General features: G+C 49.9%; 4 protein-coding genes across 4 annotated transcripts; 2 read left to right on the forward strand and 2 right to left on the reverse strand.

Annotated features, from left to right (window-relative positions):
- Window positions 1-6808: 6808 nt before the first annotated feature.
- On the forward strand, window positions 6809-9174 carry MYCFIDRAFT_165230 (uncharacterized protein; the record flags this gene model as incomplete). The annotated part of the gene is made up of 1 exon (XM_007929310.1): window positions 6809-9174. The coding sequence occupies one exon, from the start codon at window positions 6809-6811 to the stop codon at window positions 8783-8785; it is 1977 nt and encodes a 658-aa protein (XP_007927501.1). The 3' UTR covers window positions 8786-9174.
- A 2388-nt stretch (window positions 9175-11562) lies between these two features.
- Window positions 11563-12483, forward strand: MYCFIDRAFT_211533 (uncharacterized protein). The gene is made up of 2 exons (XM_007929311.1): window positions 11563-11734; window positions 11790-12483. Exons 1-2 carry the CDS (start codon window positions 11657-11659, stop codon window positions 12198-12200), a joined length of 489 nt encoding a protein of 162 aa, XP_007927502.1. The 5' UTR covers window positions 11563-11656; the 3' UTR covers window positions 12201-12483.
- A 1361-nt stretch (window positions 12484-13844) lies between these two features.
- On the reverse strand, window positions 13845-18006 carry MYCFIDRAFT_203899 (uncharacterized protein; the record flags this gene model as incomplete). Its single annotated transcript, XM_007929312.1, has 1 exon — window positions 13845-18006. The coding sequence occupies one exon, from the start codon at window positions 18004-18006 to the stop codon at window positions 13936-13938; it is 4071 nt and encodes a 1356-aa protein (XP_007927503.1). The 3' UTR covers window positions 13845-13935.
- A 200-nt stretch (window positions 18007-18206) lies between these two features.
- MYCFIDRAFT_49631 (uncharacterized protein) lies at window positions 18207-21507 on the reverse strand. Its single transcript, XM_007928840.1, has 5 exons — window positions 20971-21507; window positions 20516-20911; window positions 19327-20463; window positions 19149-19276; window positions 18207-19090 (listed from the first exon to the last, which is right to left on the reverse strand). Exons 1-5 carry the CDS (start codon window positions 20995-20997, stop codon window positions 18760-18762), a joined length of 2019 nt encoding a protein of 672 aa, XP_007927031.1. The 5' UTR covers window positions 20998-21507; the 3' UTR covers window positions 18207-18759.

The following is a 21507-nucleotide window of genomic DNA, read 5'->3' on the forward strand; positions in this document are numbered from 1 at the left end:
CGTTTTGGATCATAGGCATAGTGTTGAAAGAGTCTGGATCCTTTGCGGGAGAAGCTCGCTCCGTGGAATGCTGGATTGCATATGAGACGGGCATAGTATGCTTCAGTAGAGGTTGACGCAGATTTGGTGAGGTCTGACGTGCGGCTGAGGGAAGGGAGAAGCGAGATGGCGTTGTATGGCGTATGGCGTATGGCGTATGGCGTATGGCGTATGGCGTATGGCGTCTCGCCTGAGCATTGTAGCGTGGCTTGGGGCACATGCATGCACGTGATGGTTGTTACGGAACAAGGAAGTAACGGTCCAGGGGCTGGCTGACTAATGGGGCGACGGCCTACCTTTGTAATTAGCCTTCCTCCTCTATATAATTATTATTAATCTCAACTTTATAACAATTAGTAGCTTCGCTTATACTAAACCCTCGCGCTACTAGGAGTTATTTAAGACGCTACTAGGACGAGGCAACTAGATCGGGGCTAAGCCGACTAAGAGCCTAACTACTTCCCCTTACTATATTGCGACCGTGTATACGGAGCAACGTATATCTATATAAACCCTATAGACGACAACCGCGCTTTCGCTATATATGCGCGAACTAACCGGATTACTAACGCGGAGGTTAGGTCTTATCTAGGACGCTTTCTATAGGACTTCTAGGCGATAGAGACCTATCCCCCTAAGTAGCTCGACTTACTAGTATACCGACAGCCTATATAGAACTCGTTCCTATAGTTCTATAGAAGAAGGTATAGGCTAAATTTACTATTAGCGACTACTATAGTAAGTAGGTCTAGAAGGTACTTATCTATAAAGGGGAAGTTACCTTCTAAGCTAAGGGCAGCTGCCTCTAGATTATAACAGCCTCTACGGCAATCGCCTAACATAATAATAATAATAGCGACCTCTATAGTAAGTATACGACCTTCGACTACGTCGACAACTTAATCTATAATAGTAACTATATAGGTAACAAGCGTCTAGCCTCCTACTATAGCGGAATAAGGGGACGCTATTTCGGCGGAAATAATAGCCGCTATTTAGGCGGCAGTTGCCTAGGTACTAGTAGGCTAGGCTTCTATAGTAGGCAACGGAAATAGAAATAGTACGCCTATCTTTAACGAGGCTAGCAACCTAGACCGAATGCGGGACTAGGAAATTAGCTTCTTCTAGCTAGACCTACCGAAGGGAGACGACGACCTAAGTGTCGTAGGATCCGATACCTTCTTCTAAGATGTTAATATCTTTATTAAACGACTTAAGGATATTATAGCGTATCGTAGTAACGATCGAGTTAAGTCTAGAATCCCCGTACTACTACGAGGAACGGCCTTAACCTAGTATACTAATACGCTTAACAACCTAGCGAAACAGGGCCTTCGCTACGTACTAGGTCTAGACTATTAGTTTACGACGCTGCGAGAGAACTTCTAGACGCTACTATCCGAGTTGCTAAACGAGCTAACGCGGCTTAAATATACGTTATTAGACGTAGGCAACCGACGTAGCATAGATACCTACCTTAGCGAGGTAATACGCTATATACGTAACGCCGGCCTAGTTAATAAGAGCTAGCAGCTAACGTATATATAGAACGGCATCGATATAGAGCTGCGACGTAGCATTCGGCTACTAAGAGAAGAGGACACTATTGTGTTATTTAGACAGAGGCTTAAGGAAGAGCAACCGGCGTAGGCTAAACTAGTACGACTAAGGACGAATATCCTAGACGAAGGAACTAACACCTTTTAGGTTCCCTACGTTCGTAGTCTAGAAGGAATTAAAGAACGGCCGCAAAGGCAGAGCGGTTATCGATATCCGTAGACTTAACCGCATTACGATAACAGACGTCTATCCGATGCTGCTATAGGGCGACGTTTTAGCCGCTATCTAAGGCGCTAAATTTATCTCGACGATCGATATAAAGTCGTTCTTCTACTAATAGTTAGTAAAAGCGGAAGACCGATACAAGCTCTTAGTAGTCTCCTATAGAGGCTAGGAAATGTATAACGTCGCCGTAATAGGCTATAAGAACGCGCCGCCCTACGTATAGCGACAAATCGATAGGATCCTACGAATAGAAGGACTTAACGGGTTCGCTAAGGCTTTTATTAACGATATCGTAATTTATAGTAAGACACTAGAGGAATACCTACGCTATCTTAATTAGGTGTTCGATGCCTTAAACCGATACTAGCTAACTATAGCATCTAAAAAGGCTTTTATCGGATACCTATCGATCTAGCTACTAGGGCAACGAGTCGACGCCTTAGGTACCGCAACGCCGGCCGACAAACTAGCGGCTATTACTAAGCTTAAGTTCCTACAAACGCTAAAGGACCTAGAGTACTATCTTAGGCTAACTAGGTAGCTAAGAACGTATATTAAGTACTATACTTAACTAGCGGAACCGCTCTAGAAGATAAAGATAGAGAGGCTTAAGGGAGCGCCTACTACTAGCTAGGCATATCGACACTATATAGTAACGATACTAATCGAGGAAACGGAGGAACGACTAGCTGCGTTTTAAGCCCTATAAGAGGCCTTTGCTAAGCTAACGATACTGCATTATTTCGCGAGATACCGGCCGCTATATATCTATATCGACGTGTCTAAGAAACGAGGCTTCGGCGCAATAGTAGCCTACGTCGAGGGCGACGCTATTACTAAAAATCCTAGTAGGACAAAGACGCAACTAATTTTGTTTTTGTTAAAGACTCTTTCTAGTATAGAGCGACGGTACTAGCCGACCGAATTAGAGGTCGCCTACCTAGTATAGACGATTAAACGCGTGCGATAGATAGTCGAGGCATACGAGTTAGTAGTAACGGTACTTACGGATTACGCGGCAACGCTAGGGATCGTAAGCTAGACTGCCTTAACTTCGTTATTAGTTAACAAGCTTAATAACCGACTAACGAGATCGTCGCAATATCTTTCCCTTTTCCTACTAAAGGTAGTCTATAAGCTAGGGCGAGAACATATCGTACTAGACGCCTTATCGCGCCTAGAAACGACAGACGATTATCTCCCGAAGGGCGACGTATTCGACGAACTAGTTTATAGAGTAATAATACTAGAAATAGACGACGCATTTAAGCAATAGCTTATCGAAGCATACGAAGAAGATAAATACTAGAGCAATATTAAAGCTATAGTACAGAACGCGGAACTAGGCTCTACTAGCTTCTTAGTCGACGACGAAGGCCTAGTATAGCTTAATAAGCCCTATTTAGGCGACCGACGATTGTGTATCCTAAAGGCATTAGAGGGTAACATTTTTAGTAGCGTATACGATAACTAGTACTATATCGGTTTTTACCGTACCTATGCCCGAGTAAATAACTAGTACTATATCCGGAAACTAGCTAAGAGACTAAAAAAGTATCTAAGTTACTATTAGGACTGCTTAGAGTTGCAGACTAAGCGACACAAGCCGTATAGGTCCTTAAACCCTATACTGTCCCCGCTAGTACCCTTCTATACGATTACGATTAACTTTGTAGTATCCCTTTCCGCTTAGGAAACTAACGCTATACTTATAGTAACGGATAAGTATACGAAATAGGTACTCCTAATTACTAGCAACAATGCGTACTTAGCGGAGGCTTAGGCTAACCGCTTACTCGACGAGCTATTCCGATGCAATTAGGGCCTACCGACCGTAATTATCTCCGATAGAGACCCGAAGTTTACGTCCGAGATATAGAAGGCTATTTTTAAGCGGATAAACGTTAAGCTTCTAATAACGACTGCCTATTACCTACAGGCTAATAGCTAGTCTAAGAGAACGAACTAGACCGTCGAGATTGCCCTACGATACTTCCTTACCTAACATTCTAATAGAGATCTAGAATTAGAATACGCAACGCCGTATATATAGCTAGTTCTTAACAATTTAGTTAACGCCTTAACTAGTATATTACCGAACTAGGTGTTAATAGGTTTTAACCCTAGGGAACTAGCCTAAATAGTAACGACTAGCGCGACGGATTTAGTAAAGGAACGGGATATCTACCGAGCTAAGGCGGAGAATAATATCGCCTATATATAGGCCGCTATAAAGCAACGGTACGACTCTTAGTACGTAGCTTAGAAGCCTGCAGTAGGCGATATAGTCTACTTACGGCTTAAGAATTACGCTATCCCTAGAGTTAGCAACCGAAAGCTTATACCTCTAAGGATCGGGCTATATAAGGTAACGAAGGTTATAAGCACTAGACTAGCCTACTAGATTAACCTGCTAAAGACGTAGAAGATATACCTAGTAGTCTCGATTACGGAACTCGAGCCGCACCCTAATACTAAGGATCCGTATAAGCGAGTAACGAAGCAACCCTTAAGGATACGTATCGAATAGGGAGACGCCCTACTAGAAATAGAAGCGCTAAGAGACCGACGAGTCCGACGAGTCGGTCGGTATAGGAAGGAGGTTGTAGAATATCTAGTTAGATAGAAGAACGTAGAAGCTAGAGCTAATAAGTAGGTACGAACGGAAGGCATTCTACTAATAATAGTAAAGGCCTACGATCGTCGCTACCGCTAGGATAGTAACGGAGCATTATATAACAGACTTATCTTATATGCATTTCCTCTCGCGTAGCTTCTACGTAGTTCGCTTTACTTCTATAATAGGTAGGAGCGCGTATACTAAGCTTGCGCGTACACTAAGTTCACTTTATTTCAAAACAACTTCGCTATAGTAACTTTACTATAATAATAACTTTCCGCGAACACATTGCTATCGCTAATGCGAGAGCTTACTTCCGACATTCGATACTGTTTCTATTAGCGCAAAGCTATAGAACACGATATAAAGCAGGAGACGCTACTACGCGAGATGCCTAACGTACGCGATATAGCTTTACCTAACGACCTCCTCGCGTAGACTGCCGACGCTAGTAAGGCTAATACTAACGATACGACGCTACCTAACGATCTTCTTACGTATACCGCCGAGGCTAATAGCGAGATAGCCGCTACTAACGATACTGCCGCTACTAATTTGCTAGGCAACGCTAGCGAGGGTAACGGTAAGGACGTTTCTATAAGTAACGGCGCTCTTAATAACCTCTCGGATATCGACCTTAACGACTATCGCCTAGCTCGCGAGGGCGACGCCTATAACCTTCTTAACGAGCCCGACTCCGACGAGCCTAATACCTTCTTCCCTTTGCGGAGACCGTAACCGTAAGAGAGCAATATAACGGTAGAATAGAGAATCGATTAATTCCGAAGCGAGGTAGGATTAGTAACGGAACCTATCTCTAATAACGAGAATAAGAGAAATAACGAGGTTGTCGACGACCCGGAACCTATCTTATAGACGCTAGTTAACGCCTATCTATCGTTTACGCTATTTAACGCTAACGAGGAGACGCTATCGAAATCTAGTACTAAGAAGAGAAAGAATAAGGGTAAGGGCCGACTTATCGACGAAGACGAGGTAACTCTAACTCCTCGGCTAACGAAAAAGGCTAAGAAGGCGACACCTATTACTCTAAAGGAATCGCCTATAATAGAGACGACGTCGTCGGATAAGAAGAGAGCCCTAGCTAGAGCCCTAACGGCTTAGTCTACTAAGAATCGGACTTCGAGGGCAGAGCTAGCTAAACTATTACCTAAGAAAAAGGACAAACGTAATAAGATACTTAGAGAGCGGAGAGATATAATACGAGACATCGAGGTTAATATACTCTACCTAGCGCTAAACGAGATACTTAATATCGACCTAGTTATATAGAGAAATATAGCCGACGACGGCACTAAGCGAGCACCTAAGAAGGTTAAGAACTTAACGAAGAAGCTATAGTCCGAGTATAACAAGCTATTATAGGAACTTATCTAGTAATAGTTTATAGTACATTACAACCCTAAGGCTATATAAGTTGCGTTCGTTAGGCGATAGTATAGGGTAAGGCAAATAGTCGCTAACGACGAACACTCTGCAGACCCTATAGACCCTAGAGTATTGTTAGCTAACTTCGAGGCACTCGAAAATAGAGACAACCGCCGCGCGACTAGGAAGGCTACCGATAATAGGGGTAATAATAATCTAAACCTGCCTAAATAGAAGCCTAGAAAGGAAGGTTTATTAGTAGCAACGACTAAGGCTACCTAGCTAACGGACGACCTTAGCGCCGAATTTAGAAGCAACTAAGGATAGGTACTCTATCGCTATATAGGAGTATAGACCGACCTAACCGACCCGTCCGTAGAGCGATATACTAACCGATAGATAGCAGCTAAGAAGGAAACGCGACGAGCGCAAGTCTAGGCCTAGTTAGAACGCGAGGAGGCAGCTATAGAAGCTAAGGCTAATAAGAAACGAGCGGAATTTATAGAGAGGAAGGCTAAGGTACTAGTATGCCTTTAAGTAGATAATAGAATTATACCTAAGTAGTAGACGGCCTACTAGATAATTGGCATCTAGGCAACGAGACTAGCCTAAGCAGTAGACAGCCTACTAGATGATTAGCATCTAGGCAACGAGACGAGAGAGTTAGAGCAACGGCACGAGGGCGTGCCTTTTCTTTTGTTTAGGGCAGACTGTTACGGAACAAGGAAGTAACGGTCCAGGGGCTAGCTGACTAATAGGGCGACGGCCTACCTTTGTAATTAGCCTTCCTCCTCTACATAATCATCATCAATCTCAACTTCATAACAATGGTGCTCGTGGAGGTTCTGCTATAGCACGCCAAGCTTTACGGCCAAGCTTCCAGCATCGGAGTGAGGTCCGTCCCAAAAATTTCCATGTCCCACCTGGACGTGACATGCAAGATCGCACTGCACATACGCCATACTCACCGCCAAAATGGGAGTCGGACGCCGCATGAAGAAGCAAGGCCCGCCGCCGCCATTAGATGAGTCTCTGGTAACGAGAAAGCGCAAGTCTGCCGCACCGACAACATCGTCGATCAAGAAGCAAAAAGTTGCACAAGACAAGCCGGCAAAGACAGCGCAGACAAATGGAGCGAAGAAGTCTGCGCCGGCAGTCAAGAAGCCCAAGAAGCAGCCAATACCCGAGCCTGAAAGCGACGAGGACGACGAATTGGCAGATCTTAGCGGCGATGCCATTGATGACCCGGACGTCCTCGAAGACAAAATTGGCGGCATCGAGCAAGATCTAGACTTCAGCGATGACGAGCTTGGAAGCGATGCTGACGACTTTGCCAATGCACCATCCGACGATGATGTTGATGTGTCTGACAGCGAAGTGCGACAGGAGAAAATGTGGTCCGAGGACGAAGATTCGGATGCGGAAGAGACATTGACCGCAGCGAACATTGCTGGACTGTCGCGGAGGCTCGATGAACAGAAAGCGCAAGAGGCTGCGGAGGCAGAGGAAGAACTTCAGGACGGAGCGCTACAGACGAACATTGCTGCAGACATACCAGACGTGCGCGAAGATGGGCAGTCAAATTTGATTGCCCCAGATCTTCAACTTCTGCGCACAAGGATCACCGAGACCGTGCGTGTGCTCACATCATTCAAAGAGCTAGCAGAGCCAGGCAAGAGCCGGGCAGAATACACTTCGTCTCTGCTGAGGGACATATGCACGTATTATGGCTACTCACCCTTTCTAGCCGAGAAGCTGTTCTCACTCTTCCCACCACAAGAAGCACTCGCCTACTTCGACGCGAACGAGACGCCACGACCCATGGTCATCAGGACCAATACTCTCCGCACGCATCGACGAGACTTGGCGCATGCGCTCATCAATCGTGGCGTGACCCTGGAGCCGGTGGGTAAATGGTCGAAAGTCGGATTGCAGATCTTCGAATCGCAAGTCCCGCTTGGTGCAACGCCCGAGTACCTCGCAGGTCACTATATACTACAAGCCGCATCCTCCTTCCTTCCCGCCATGGCATTGGCACCGCAAGAGCATGAGCGCGTCTTGGACATGGCAGCTGCGCCAGGAGGAAAGACAACACATCTAGCTGCGTTGATGCGGAATACCGGTGTCATCTTCTCCAACGACTCCAACAAGGATCGTGCGAAAGGTCTGATCGGAAATATCCACAGACTCGGCGTCAAGAATACCGTTGTCTGCAACTACTCCGCTTTGGAGTTTCCCAAGGTGATGGGCGGCTTTGACAGAGTTCTTCTCGATGCTCCTTGCTCGGGAACTGGGGTCATCGCAAAAGATGCCAGTGTGAAGACGAACAAGACGCCCGACGACTTCCTGCGCCTCCCTCATCTCCAGAAGCAGCTTCTCCTCGCCGCAGTAGATTCTGTTGACCACGCAAGCAAGACTGGCGGCTACATCGTGTACTCGACCTGTTCAGTCACAGTGGAAGAGAATGAGCAAGTTGTACAGTATGTGCTGAACAAGCGCCCTAACGTCAAGCTCGTTCCGACTGGTCTTGCGTTTGGCAAAGAAGGCTTCGTCAAGTATCAAGCCAAGCGCTTCCACCAAAGCATGAAAGAGACACGACGGTACTACCCGCATGCATACAACGTCGACGGCTTTTTTGTCGCCAAATTCAGGAAGACCGGTCCTACCCCAGCCAACGCTGTAAGAGCTCAAGGCAGCGCAGAGGAGAAGAGGCGAGAGAAGCAAAGCAATGGTGTTCACGATGAGGAGGAGGACGTAGACGAGGGGGCAGTGGAAGATGACGATGGGAATGAAGGAAATGGTGTCAAGGAGGATGACTTTGGAGGCTGGGACGATGAAGAGGACAATAAAATCATTGAGAGAAGTCTGAAAAAAGCGCTGAAGAGGAAGGGCATTGATCCAAAGGCGACCAAGAGCAAGGCCGTGCAGAGCTTATCCAACAAGAAGAAGTAGAGATGAAGAGCGTTCAGCAAACGACAACGTGCTGGCGACAATCTTGAAGCCTCGCCTCGCAGTCAGCTATCCGTCTGCCAAGCACGCACAAGGCGATAAACAGGCTGCGGCAACAACCTCCCACAGAAATCTTTCACCTCACCACCTCTTTACCGGCCCTTTGTGCCTGTCGCTTGGGTGGTGCGACTGCCACCCACCAGCATCAGTCTCTCGAAGTTTACCGTCAGCCATGTCTTTCTTGGCTCGCTGACTTGGCCCTTGTTCAGCCGGCACCACCCTCATCATTATACCGCATCTACCTACCTACAGTGGCTCCAATCTGTAGCTCCTATTGGGATTCAAAAATTTGATCCCATCGAACATGGCAATTCGCAGCTCGATTGCAGGTGATACTAATAGCGATACCACGCAGAATTCCCACGACCGTGCAACGAGGTATTTGAAAACTCAACGGGAGGCTGAGCCAGGCGTCCGCCGCGGTTCGCTTCGAGATGGGAGAATCATAAGACCTGCATGGCTGCTCGCAGTGTAGACCGACTGCATATCTTCGTTGCTGTCGCTTTCGAGCCCAATCTTCCGGGCAAGTTCCTAAACGATTTGGGTGGGAGTAAGATGACGTTTTAGCGAGGAGTTCATGGAATCAGCGTCAGCAAGCGCTTCTCGGACTGACATCGATATGTGATCAGATCCTAAGATTCCCGATAGACATAGTGGTGACCTGTGGCGGAGGATGCGACATGGATCTCTCCATCGCCGGACTGCGCATTGACTCACAAGGACTCCCCATATCTGATTCTCTAGGTACTGGCATTGGCGGCCTTCACCTCGACGTTGGTACCCACTGGCAGCAACGGCTTACTCTTGTCTGTCGAGCATTAATAATCATGCATGGATGTCCAATTCGAATTCCGCGGAACAAGCTCACTCGATGTTCTCACCATTCGGAGCAGTCAAGCTACGAATCAGAGCTTCACATGGGCGATGGAGAAGACTGATCGCAACCTGTCTCAGTTGGACGCCTTCTGAGCACACGAAGGCAGTGACGAGCTTGTGAACTTCTTGGGAAGGGAACAGCATGAGCAGAAGGCCGAGCAAGTCCGCTTGCGCTTATTAGGGCCCGACGCGAATGATCACTTGGATGCACAATGTCGACGGCAGAATGATAATGAGGTCGCATTGCAGCCAACACGACACCGGAGCACAGGGCACAGCACATGAAGAGAACGCCACGCATAACATAACGTGCCGAATGACCCGGGCCCGCAAGCACTTCTACCCTGACTTGTGCTCAGCGAAACGGGCGAGCGAAGGGTACGATATACATATCTCATCAGCACTTCTATGTACCATCGTGAGGCCTGTGACTTCCACCATCAGACTTCCCGTCACCGCATCATCCCGGCAAGACCCATCTCGCAGGTTCACCTTGCAGTGACCAGTCTGCCTGCCGCTTGCGCAAGTCTCACGCAAAGATCCCAAAGCCTCTTTCACCGCTCTCGGGGAGCGTTTCAGGTGGCGAACAGGTGCGCTTTCCTTTGACGGCCACCCGCGCATACTACACGTATAACCAACCGCCCGCTATACCAGGATCAATCTTACATACATACAGTCCACATCGGCGCTGATGCGTCGACTTCGGACTTCCTCCCTTTGCAACGAATACGAGTCCTGCCATTTGAAATGCTGTGACTGGTGGCTACAAGCAGGTTGTGGAAGACGCGGCAGCCTGACGAGGCATACACAGCAAATGGACATGATGAGTTTGACTCTCTTTCTGCGATACCGGCACGTTGGCCCGACAGACAGATAATCTCGGGGCCCTCGGGTTGATCTCTCAACCTTGTGCACTACTGAAGGACGTGAAAGTTAAGCCCTTGGCAAGTGTGCGAAACTCTTTCCTCGCTTTGACCTCAAACATCGATGCTCCCTCGTCGTCTCGCTGGTCGCCCATCGACCAACCAGTACCACGACTCAGAAATCAGTCGACTTCATTTCCCGGCGTCTTTGCTCCGTCTAGGCGAGATCGCGCGTGCTGCAATGGAATTAGTGATGTTGATTTCTCCTGGGGGTGCCCTGAGAGGTTCAAAACCTAATCACGTTTCACGGCACGGGAAAAGTTTGATACAGTAGTGGCCCCATACCCATGCTCAGGGGACGTCTCGGCAGCTAATTCAGGAATCAGGATCCCAAGTGACAGCTGCAGCGCAAGCTTGTGACTACGAACAACCCTCAAAACGGCAGCGAGCTAGCATGAAGCTCCATGGATATGCAGCAGAACGTGTTGCATGAAAAAACATCAACGTTGCATCTCCCAATGATTTGGCTCTTCTGCGTGAGAAACGCCAGAAGCCGCCCAGAACCTGGAAAACTTTCCTTATAGCGTATCGAATACGAACAGTGATGTTAGTTTCTGGGTTCTGGACCACTCTTGGCGAACATGGGCCTGCGAGTTCTTCTAGGAATGCCTTGAAGAAGTTTATATCAGGCCTCTAACTTTAGCATGTCCTCTTTTAAGCCGACCATACAAACACCACCTCGTGTACTCGGAGTCACGCCACGACCGAACAGGAAATCTGCGTAGCCGCGGATGCGACGCCACAACCAGGGCGGCATGTGAGTGACAGGTCCAGACAGGAATGGCACCTTGCTGAGCGGGAAGTCAATACAACCTCCACAAGCATGAGATGCATGTTCTCTCTCGACCCAGGTCCGATGATGGACATGGTACAATCGGCATACAAAAGACGCATGCCAGCCGCTGCAGAAGGTTGTTGATACCGCACCAGTCTCTTCCATCTCTTCCCATCGACTCAAAGAGCCTCAAACTCGAAGCCTGAACTCCAGTTCGTCCAACAATCTTTCTCAACCACCATGCAGTTCAGCTACATCTCCGCCGCACTGGCCACTCTGGCTCTCAGCAACGCTGTTGCTCTCCCGCAACCAGCTGACGTGAGTCACACGACGGCATATTATCGATAAAAAAACAGTCCTGACATCCAAGCAGTACATCAACGAGCTCGAAGTCCGCGACCCACAAATCGGCATTGGTGTTGGTGTTGGCGTGAGCGTTGAAATCGACGCCCAAGTGTCAGCCGCCGTCGAAGTCGTCAAGCAGCAATGCACCAACTGGTCCTGCGGCTGCTCAGCATTCCAGACTTGCTTCACCCAGGTCTGCGATGCGCACAAATACTCTGCCGAGGTGGTTGCTGGCCTGAAAGCAAAATTCGACCTTAGCGTTAACATTGGAATCGGTGTTGGCATCGACATTGCCGCGTACAAGCAGGCAATCATCGGATACTGCCAACCACTGACCAACTCTTGCTTCGAGTCCTACTGCGCACAGCAAGGCTACAGCCTCGACGTCATCGCCCAGCTGAGGGTCGAGTTGGGGCTCAGTGTTAGCGTTGGATCTTAGATGATGAGTCGAGTGGACTGGGAGAATTGGACTGGCCGTTCGTGGCAATACATATTGAACGAGTTGCGCTACTGATGCAAACCCAGGGATAGGGACAGGCATGCTTAGTGTGTTGGCTGGCTCTACGGCGTTCTTGTTTCGTCCTCTCTGTGAGTGACCACACATCCATACGAAAGCAGTACTTAGCAAGACACATACAAGCGAATCATTGTAATTAGAACATTTGTCTTCAGCAGATCACATATCATATATCACACATCACATATCACACGTCTCGACCAACCTCACCCCACCCCACCTTCCCTTACCTCCTCCTAACCCTCAACCTCAACTTCAACCCGCCCCCTCATCCTCATGCCCCTTAATATCATAAACCCCATTCATCTGCAACGTCAAGATCGAAACACTATCCCTCATCTTTTCATCCAACCTCCGCTCCATCTCTTCCGTCGTCTCCCCTTCCAACCTCACCGCCTCAATCCCACACCTCCGAAACAAAACGAAAAAAAAAATCCCAACAAACTCCACCTGCGCCATCCTCTGCCCGGGACAAACCCTCGGCCCTGAACTCCAAGGAATGAAACTCCCCGGTGGCGGACGGAAGAGTTCTCCTGTTTTGGGGGAGGAGCCAGCGGGAGGGGCGGAAGAGTTTTTCATCATCATCATTACTGGAGGAGGGAGATGGGTTGTTGAGATTTCTCCATGCGTTGGGGATCTTGATGGATTCCTACAAGATTAATGTATACCGAAGCTTTACTAGCCGGGATCCGATAAATTTTTCCCTTAGTCGTGAGAAACTCCGTGTTCCGAATTTGTTTCGCGAGATGGATTACTGGAGGGAAGAGACGGAGGGTTTTTGTTTCTCAAGATCTCCATAGCAAGTTCTGGGTGTCGAGTGTTCATTTCGAAGAGATCAGGCGTGACCATAACGACCGTGTCTTCGTTGCCCTGCGGTTTGCCCCAGACTTCGTACTGTCGTGCGCCTTCATGGGACTCGTGGCCGCAAATGCATAGTGAGATACGGTCCGTTATCCATGTAGGAAGATTCCGCTTCAGCCAAGGACGAAGCGGAACTCAGGTAACCATCCACATCAAGTGATTTTGATCGAGAGGTCTACACAATTCTTAGCGTAAGGCTTGACTCGTTTGGAAAATGTACTGGCATGAAGAAGCATGGCAGCCCGGATTTTCGAGCATTGATCCAGTTCTTCAAGAATCTGTAGACAAACGATGAGAAGTACACATATTAGCTAGCAGATGCCAACGTCAGCAAGTGCTCGAGCATTGAGAGAAGTACAATGATCTATCCAGGATCGAGTTATAGTAACAGCTGAGGAAAAGCGTCCCATCCATAACCTTGGCTTCAGCCGTGAGACGTGGGTGCTCGAGCATTGAGAGAAGTACAATGATCTATCCCTCCCATGCAGAAGCACAGGCCGTTTCAGAAGCGTAACGTACCTAGTGCGGCCGATCAGAATCGTAGAAATGAACGCCATGTTCGCGATTACTTAGCGACCGGGTAATGCGAACTCGTATATTCGCGCGGACTTTTATCACAAATGTTGCATTCTCAAAGATCAGTGTCGTCGCAGACGATTGCTATCATCAATGTCAACTATCGTTCACTTACGATGCCGGGAGATCCGGATGATATAGGAAAAGAATCATTGATCTGTCGTAGCTGACCTGCAGAAACCGACCCATCAACCAATTACGACATGTGGAGATGTTGGATCTAGCCAACCCATCTTCTCGCACTCTTGAACATCCTGGACCATGGACCAAATTCACCCCACTCCTTTGCCTGTTCAGCGGGCAGGTAGCTGGCGACTTCCTTCAAGATGGTACGTTCGGGATGCGGCATTAACGCCAGGACTCTTCCGTCTGGGGTTCTGACACCGGTGATACCGAGAGGGCTGCCGTTGGGGTTGAACGGGTAACGCTCAGTCGGGGTCAACTTGTTGTCCACATATCTCATCGACACCAAGCCTTGGTCAACGAGAGCTTGCGGTGATGAAGCACCAGTATGCGAGAAATTCGCACGACCTTCGCCATGAGCTGTGACGATGGGAAGATATGAGCCCTCCATACCGTGCATGAAGACCGAAGGCGGCTGAGAAGTTGGATTCGTAACTTGGACCATGCAGACTCGAGCTTCGTACTGCTCGCTAATGTTACGCTCAAAGGTCGGCCAGTTCTCTGCTCCTGGGATGATTTCGGTCAATCTTGACAGGAATTGACAGCCATTGCAGACGCCCAATGCGAAAGTGTCTTTGCGCTCGAAGAAGGCCTTGAACTCGTTGCGAGCGCCTTCATGTAGCAGCACACTTTTTGACCAGCCTTGACCAGCACCGAGAACGTCGCCGTAGCTGAAACCACCACAGGCTGCTAGGCCGACACATGACGCGAGCGAGAAGCGTCCCGAGAGAATATCAGTCATATGCACGTCAATTGGACTGAAGCCTGCTGTAGCGAAGGCGAAGGCCATTTCGGCCTGGCCGTTGACACCCTGCTCGCGTAAGATAGCAACCCGTGGCTTGGTTCGGATTTGTGATGAGATGGTGGTGCTCCAGGTCGAGATATTCTCATCTGGCTTGTATGTCAGCTTGTACTGCAAGCCTGGATCCTGATCATTCATGATGTTCTCCTTCTCTGCAGCTGCACATGCAGGGTTATCTCTGCGACTCTGCATTGCCCAAGATGTGTGGTGCCACTTCTGCTGCAACTCAGCTCTCGGTGCACGATAGACGCAATCGGCGCCATAGTAAATTGTCAGCTCCTGCTTTGAAGCCTTTGGCACAGTGCCGATCTTGATCGGAGACATGGGCGCGAAGACTCCGCGGAACACATTCTCATGCTTCTTGCGGATCTGGAAGACGACGCCAAGCTCTTCGTTGAAAAGAGTCTCAATAACATCCTGCGGTCTTCCAGATTTGACAATGTTGTCAAGGGCTAGAGCAATACCACAGCGGCCAGCGAACATCATTTCGACCAAAGTGGTGAACAGACCACCGTCTGATCGGTCGTGATAGGCGAGAACAACGTCCGACTCGTGAAGTTGCTCGACAGCATGGTAGAAATCCTTGATGAAGTCGACATCGTGAACATCTGGAGCCGTGTTGCCTACTTGGCTGAAGACCTGTGCCAAAGCCGAGCCACCTAGAGCCTTCTTGCCACCAGCCAGATCAACAAACATCAAAAGTGTGTCGCCAACATCTTCTTGTCGTCTGAGTGTTGGAGTCCAGGTGCTGGCTAGGTCATTGACTGGCGCAAAAGCAGAAATGACCAATGATAGCGGTGCAGTGACTTCTTTGCCTTCCCACTTAGTCTTCATTGACATGGAGTCTTTACCCACTGGTATAGAAATGCCCAGTTCGGGACAAAGCTGCATGCCGATCGCCTCGACAGCTTCATAGAGCGCAGCACCTTCGCCAGGATGACTGCTTGCTGCCATCCAGTTCGCTGAAAGTCGGATCTTGCTGAGTCTGTTGGGAATGCTCGCGGCGGCGATGTTCAGAAGCGACTCGGCTACGGCCATACGAGCTGATGCTGCCGACGAGATAAGGGCCACCGTCGGCTTCTCTCCCATAGCCATCGCCTCACCGGTTTTTATTCCAGGTGTGAGCGACGTCGCAGTGACCGAGACGTCTGCAACAGGAGTCTGCCAAGGCCCAACCATCTGATCTCGCACTGTGAGGCCACCGACAGTGCGATCGGCAATCGTGATGAGGAAAGACTTGGAGCCGACAGCCGGTAGAGCAAGTACCCTGTCTACTGCGTTGGGTAGCACTGCTTGAGTAGTTGTAGGAGACTTGGGAAGGTAGGTGGCCAGACTGCTGTCGAATGCTGGAAGCTTGAGTCTGCGGGAGTCCACAGTCCTATGCATCTTCGGCGGTTTGCCAAATAGTGTCGACATTGGCAGGTCGATTGGTATTGGCTCGTCTTTCGAATCACGATCCATCAGCACCAGACGTTGCTCCTGTTGTGCTTGACCAACGACTGAGTAGCCACAACGTTCTCGCTTGCAGATTCTGATGAATGTATCGAGCTTGTCGGGTGCAATCGCCATGACATATCGCTCTTGAGCCTCGCAACACCAGATCTGCAGCGGGCTCAAGCTGGGATCAGCATTGTCAATTTCTCTAAGCTCGAACTTCGCACCAAAGCCGGCGTCTTCGACAAGTTCTGGAAGTGCGTTCGATAGACCACCAGCACCAACGTCATGGATGAGCTGGATTGGACTCTGCTGGCCAAGCGAGGTGCAAGTATTGATGACTTCTTGCGCTCTGCGCTGCACTTCAGCATTTCCACGCTGCACACTTGCGAAATCCAGATCGACGCTTCCCTCGCCTGATTGAATGCTTGAGGCTGCTCCGCCACCAAGACCAATGAGCATGGCTGGTCCACCAAGCACAACCAGATGAGCACCAGAGCTTACCAGACCCTTCTTCTTAAGCGCCATCTCTGGTCGCACTGTACCTACGCCACCTGCAATCATAATTGGCTTATGATAGCCTCTGACTTCGGTCGAAGTCTCATCGACAGGTACATTCATCGAAAGCGTGCGGAAATATCCAGTTGTGCAGGGCCTACCGAATTCGTTGTTGAAAGCAGCGCTCCCGATCGGAGCTTCAATCATGATATCCAGACTGCTTGCGAGATGAGCAGGCTTTCCAATGTCAAGCTCCCATGGCTGCTCATGACCAGGAATGCGCAGATCTGACACGCTAAATCCAGCTAACCCAGACTTGGGCTTCGAACCTCTGCCGACAGCTCCTTCATCTCGAATTTCACCTCCCGATCCAGTCGCAGCTCCAGGATAGGGCGATACAGCAGTTGGATGGTTATGTGTCTCGACCTTGGCGAGATAATGTACGGTCTCCTTGGTCTGCTTCCATTCTCCACTAATCTGCTCAGGTGCCCAATGCGTTCCTGTGAAGCCTTGTAGAACAGCTGCATTGTCACTGTAGGCAGATATGACATGATCTGGATGAGTATTGTGTGTATTTCGAATCATAGAAAACAGGCTTCGACCTTTCTCAACTCCGTCAATGGTCCAGCCTGCGTTGAACTGCTTATGCCTGCAGTGTTCAGAGTTGACTTGTGCGAACATGAAGAGCTCAACATCGGTAGGGTTGCGCTGAAGCTGGTTCGTATATGCATCGATCAAGTAGTCCATCTCAGATGCATCTAGCGCGAGACCAAGTCGCTTGTTGGCATCCTCCAGCGCAGCTCTAGGTCCAGCCGAGCTATGCAACAGGTCTATCCGTTCCAAAGGTTGAGGTGGAAGCTGCGCAAACATCTCATTGAGATCTGGCGGGTTTGTGCTGAGCGTCTCCGTCATGCGATCATACAACGAATCCGGGCTTGGGATGGAATCACCTTGTGGGGCCTGCTCAAATCTTGCAGCGAAGATGATGCCACGCTCTATCCTCCTGACCACCTGCCCAAGGCCACATACTTGAGCAATGCTCGTCGCTTTCGAGCTCCAAGGCGAAATTGTGCCTGCCCGAGGGCTGACGAAGAACAAGCTCGTTGTCGCATCCTCGGGATGGTTGCCGTTAATGACCGCCTTGAGCAGAGCGCCATAAAGTTCAGTCTTCACATCTGGGTAGCTTCCATATTCAAGGAGTTGATCCAGGATGGAGATCTCGCCGGCCAAAAGCTGACGCGGCGACGATATATAATGTACCCATATCGCCTGCAGATCCTTCGCCCCTAAGGCGGACTTCAGGTGATCGAGGCGAAAGTCAGAGAAAGCTGAAGAGCCAGGGAATGTCCGGAAGGCAAGTTGTGAGGTCGCCATGTTGCTATCAATGTTGGAGACCAGGCCTCAAGCCGCGGGCGGTGAGGCTAATAGAAATTCTTCACATGCTGAAGTCGAAGTGACAAAATGTTCAGGGCACAATTTCCTGCCTTGCTAAGTTTTAGCCTTCGCGCCACGAAAAGCTTGTCCAAGCTGCCGGAACTGCACGTGACAACAAATCTGAAAGTCGATATGAACTTCACTGGTGTTGATTGTTTTGCTGAGCAATATTTCGCTGACATTGGTAGGATACCATCTCATAAACTCCTATCCTTCTAGGTATTCAGACGCCATGCTCAGGCGTTCGTTCGGTCCACACCGCAAGCTAAGACGCTTCATTTCAAACCCCACGAAAGAAGACTCCCGCCTCGTTCCATTTCCTCCCAAGAGTAATGCTAGCATGCGACTCAATTCGCAGCATTGCTCGATTTGCTATTGCTTCGCGACCTGTTGCCCGTGCTAGGTCGATCCGACGCTGACGACGTGTGTTGATGCTGACTTTTGCTGCCGTGGGAACGCTTCTAAATTCGCGCCAAATCCAATCAGAACAAAAGGCCATGACATGACTGTCATTCCATGCATGTAAAGAGACAAGGACGAAGAGGATCAACGCGATGCAATGCAAGGCAGACACAGGTGCTTGCGATGCAGTGCATACGCGCATGTGATCGAATATACAAAGGAGAAGGTCATTTTCAAGAGAGTAAGTATGTTGGGGATGAGTGCAGCGTGTGCGAGGTAGGCTCGAGCTTCTCATCCACGTACCGAATTGGTGTGTCTTTCAGCTCTCCTGTCGTCCTGTAAGCGGAGTCGTTCCATGGAGGTCAGATCTCCGTCTTCGCTTCGCATAGGGCTTTTCGATGTGTTGCCATATGCATTGGGAGGGCGTACCGCTGGAGCATGCCCATTCTGCTTCATTTGATCGGCAAGTTGCGACAGCCGGTCCCACTTCGCTTGTCGATTCGCCTTGACAGCTTCTGCGTTGTTTTGTTGCTCGGTGTACTCGTGCGAGCACTCGTCGAACAATTGTGGGTTTACTTCCATGAACAGCTTCATGGCGTTGTATACCATGCCGTGTATGGTTCTATAACTTGTAAGCTTCAAGCGACGGAGATATACGACGGTAGCTTGTGCGAACTTACCGATTCCAGTGACCTTTCGAGTTTTCGTATAGAGGTGCGAACATTATCGGCAAAATCACATCAACATTGTCGCTCACAAGATTACAGAAGTACTCATTGTTCCAGAAATAGAGGGCACGCTCGGCGACCTAGAATCGTCAGCAGAAGGACAGAAAGCACGTATGCGCTCGAGACATACCTGGAAATGTGGGCTTGCGACGCTCTTTGCGAGCTGGTTGAACAGCGGCTCCTGGACCTTGGCAAATTCGGCCGGATCCATGACCTCAAAAATATCCTCGACCTCGTTCAAGAACATGACCTCCTTCGTGCTGTTGACCTTCGGCCAGTATCGTAATAATCCCAACACGACTTCCTCTGTGAGCGCTGCGTCCTTCTCCAGGAATTGAACAATGCAGTATGCCAGCTGTGGGTGATACATGCTCAAGCTCTTCACTTTGTGCAGAGGAATGAGCACTCGTGTGAGGAAGAGTTTGTGCTCTTCCTTGAGCGGCAAAGCGAAGCCATTGATGATGGAGCCAAGAATTTCCAGTAACTCCGCGATACCATTAAACCTCTCCGTCTCATATATGAATTGAAAGAAGACGTTGTTGATGCTTCTTCTGATGAAAGATCGCAGATTGAGGAATTTTCCGTATATCCTGTGTAGTGTGGTCTTCAAGAAGTCTCTTTCTCTTGGATCTTCAGAATCAAACAGCTCGAGCAGCTGCAGCACAAAACTATGGTCGATGTACTGCTTCGCATAGTTGGTGTTGAAATCCTGACTTTCTATGAAGCGAAGGAAGAACTCGTAGACGACTTGGATGTGAGGCCATGCGACCTCGAGGACGGGTTCATCCTCCTCAGGATCAAACGCTTCGCCTTGAGGGTTCATCGGAGGCGGGATGGGGCGAAAAAGGTTCTTCGCAAACATCTCGACGACTCTCGGGTACATGGGCTCCGATATGACCTGTCGGTTCTGCGCGACATAGTCCAGAAGCTCGTGTAGCGCCAGTCGCTTGATCTCTTTGCTCTTCATGTCACCAGACGCATCGTTAAAGTCGAATATGATATTGCATTGATCAAGCTTCTGCATGAACAGCTCCTGTCTCCTGTTGGGCGGGACTTCATGGAAGCCCGGGAGCTTCTCGAGCTCACGCTGCCTTTGGTCTGAGATATCGAAGCGTGACGAGTGCTGTCGTTTAGGCGTCCTAATACCTTCAGGCACCGTGTCTTTGGGCGTGGCTTGCAATCGATCGAACAACAAGCTCTTCTGGCCAGCCTTTGGCGGCGCGAGGTCGTGCGGCATGGTTTCGGCGGCGCCTGGTGGAGGAATGTGCTGTCTTGACGTTAGGTTTGTATGAATTTGACGCATATAAAGGCCAGCTTACAGGGGCACTAGGAGAGATTACCACGCTAGGAGCGAGCTGTCCCAACCTGCCTGGTGTAGACGCACCTCCCTGCTGATTTGGTGCAGAATTGGAGGGGTTTGCGGCAGCATTGCCGTGCTGTGGGAAGTGGCCTGAGTTGGGGCCCGTGTTCATCTGTTGCTGACCAGGCATTGGCGCGCCTGGGTGTGATTGCGTAGGCGCATCGGAGGGCAATGGCTTATTGCGCGAGTCGACGAGGTTGCTGGTGGAAGAAGTCGGCGTGGCATGGGCAGAACCGGCAGGCGAGTGTGTGCTGGAGCCGGCGTGGGGGGATGCGGTGCCCGAGGAGCCATCTTTGCCGCCCTTCTTCGCCAACTTGTTGCCCTCTCGGTCCTTGTTCCGCGAGAGCTGGTCATGCTGTGTCAATGGCCATCAATACTAGAGGAGCGCGTTCGGGAGGGGGAGGGCGAGCTTACCACGCGCTGCCTGAAGCCCTTCATCATGCGTCGAGTATCCCAGGGTGGGCCCGGCGGGTTGGTAATGGTAGGAGGGAGTGTGGTGTGCCGACGATAGGGCTAGCGCTGCTCACGGAGCTGCGCCAGGGCTGCGAGAATGCACTGGAGTCGGTCTGTTGTTCCTGCCCTGGCCTGGCCTCAGAGTGCCGTTGCTGCTGCGATGCGCACAGCTGTGGTATTCCGCAATGCTCGCCGGGAGCTGCGCACACGAACGCGGTAGATAATGCAGGGAGCGTGAGGGAGGGAGGGAGGGAGGCGGGCGGCGCGGGCAGAGAGGGCGGTGGTGCAGCGGGCAATGCAAGGCGAGGGAGAGTCGGGTGGGTTGTGATGTCCGCTCTGCTGTGCTGCCGCTGTCCGCTGTCCGCTATCCAGAGCCAAGCCTAGCGCGACTTAAGCTGCCAAGATTGCGGGCAGCAGAGGCTGTGGAGGGCCAGAGCGAGGCGAGAGCGAGAGGGCGTACGACTCGTGGACTGCCAGGTGTGCGAAAATCGAGAGAGG

The sequence above is a fragment of the Pseudocercospora fijiensis genome, assembly GCF_000340215.1.
Source record: "Pseudocercospora fijiensis CIRAD86 unplaced genomic scaffold MYCFIscaffold_5, whole genome shotgun sequence".
Classification (NCBI taxonomy): domain Eukaryota; kingdom Fungi; phylum Ascomycota; class Dothideomycetes; order Mycosphaerellales; family Mycosphaerellaceae; genus Pseudocercospora; species Pseudocercospora fijiensis.

What these genes read in the sequence shown, in the direction of transcription:
- MYCFIDRAFT_211533 (XM_007929311.1), top strand. Translation starts at nt 11,657, where the DNA reads ATGCAGTTCAGCTACATCTCCGCCGCACTGGCCACTCTGGCTCTCAGC. An exon ending in CTCTCCCGCAACCAGCTGAC is followed by an intron (nt 11,735 to 11,789) that starts GTGAGTCACACG and finishes ACATCCAAGCAG; the next exon opens with TACATCAACGAGCTCGAAGT.
- MYCFIDRAFT_49631 (XM_007928840.1), bottom strand. Translation starts at nt 20,997, where the DNA reads ATGATGAAGGGCTTCAGGCAGCGCGTG. An exon ending in AGGGCTTCAGGCAGCGCGTG is followed by an intron (nt 20,912 to 20,970) that starts GTAAGCTCGCCC and finishes CCATTGACACAG; the next exon opens with CATGACCAGCTCTCGCGGAA. An exon ending in TCGAAAGGTCACTGGAATCG is followed by an intron (nt 19,091 to 19,148) that starts GTAAGTTCGCAC and finishes TACAAGTTATAG; the next exon opens with AACCATACACGGCATGGTAT.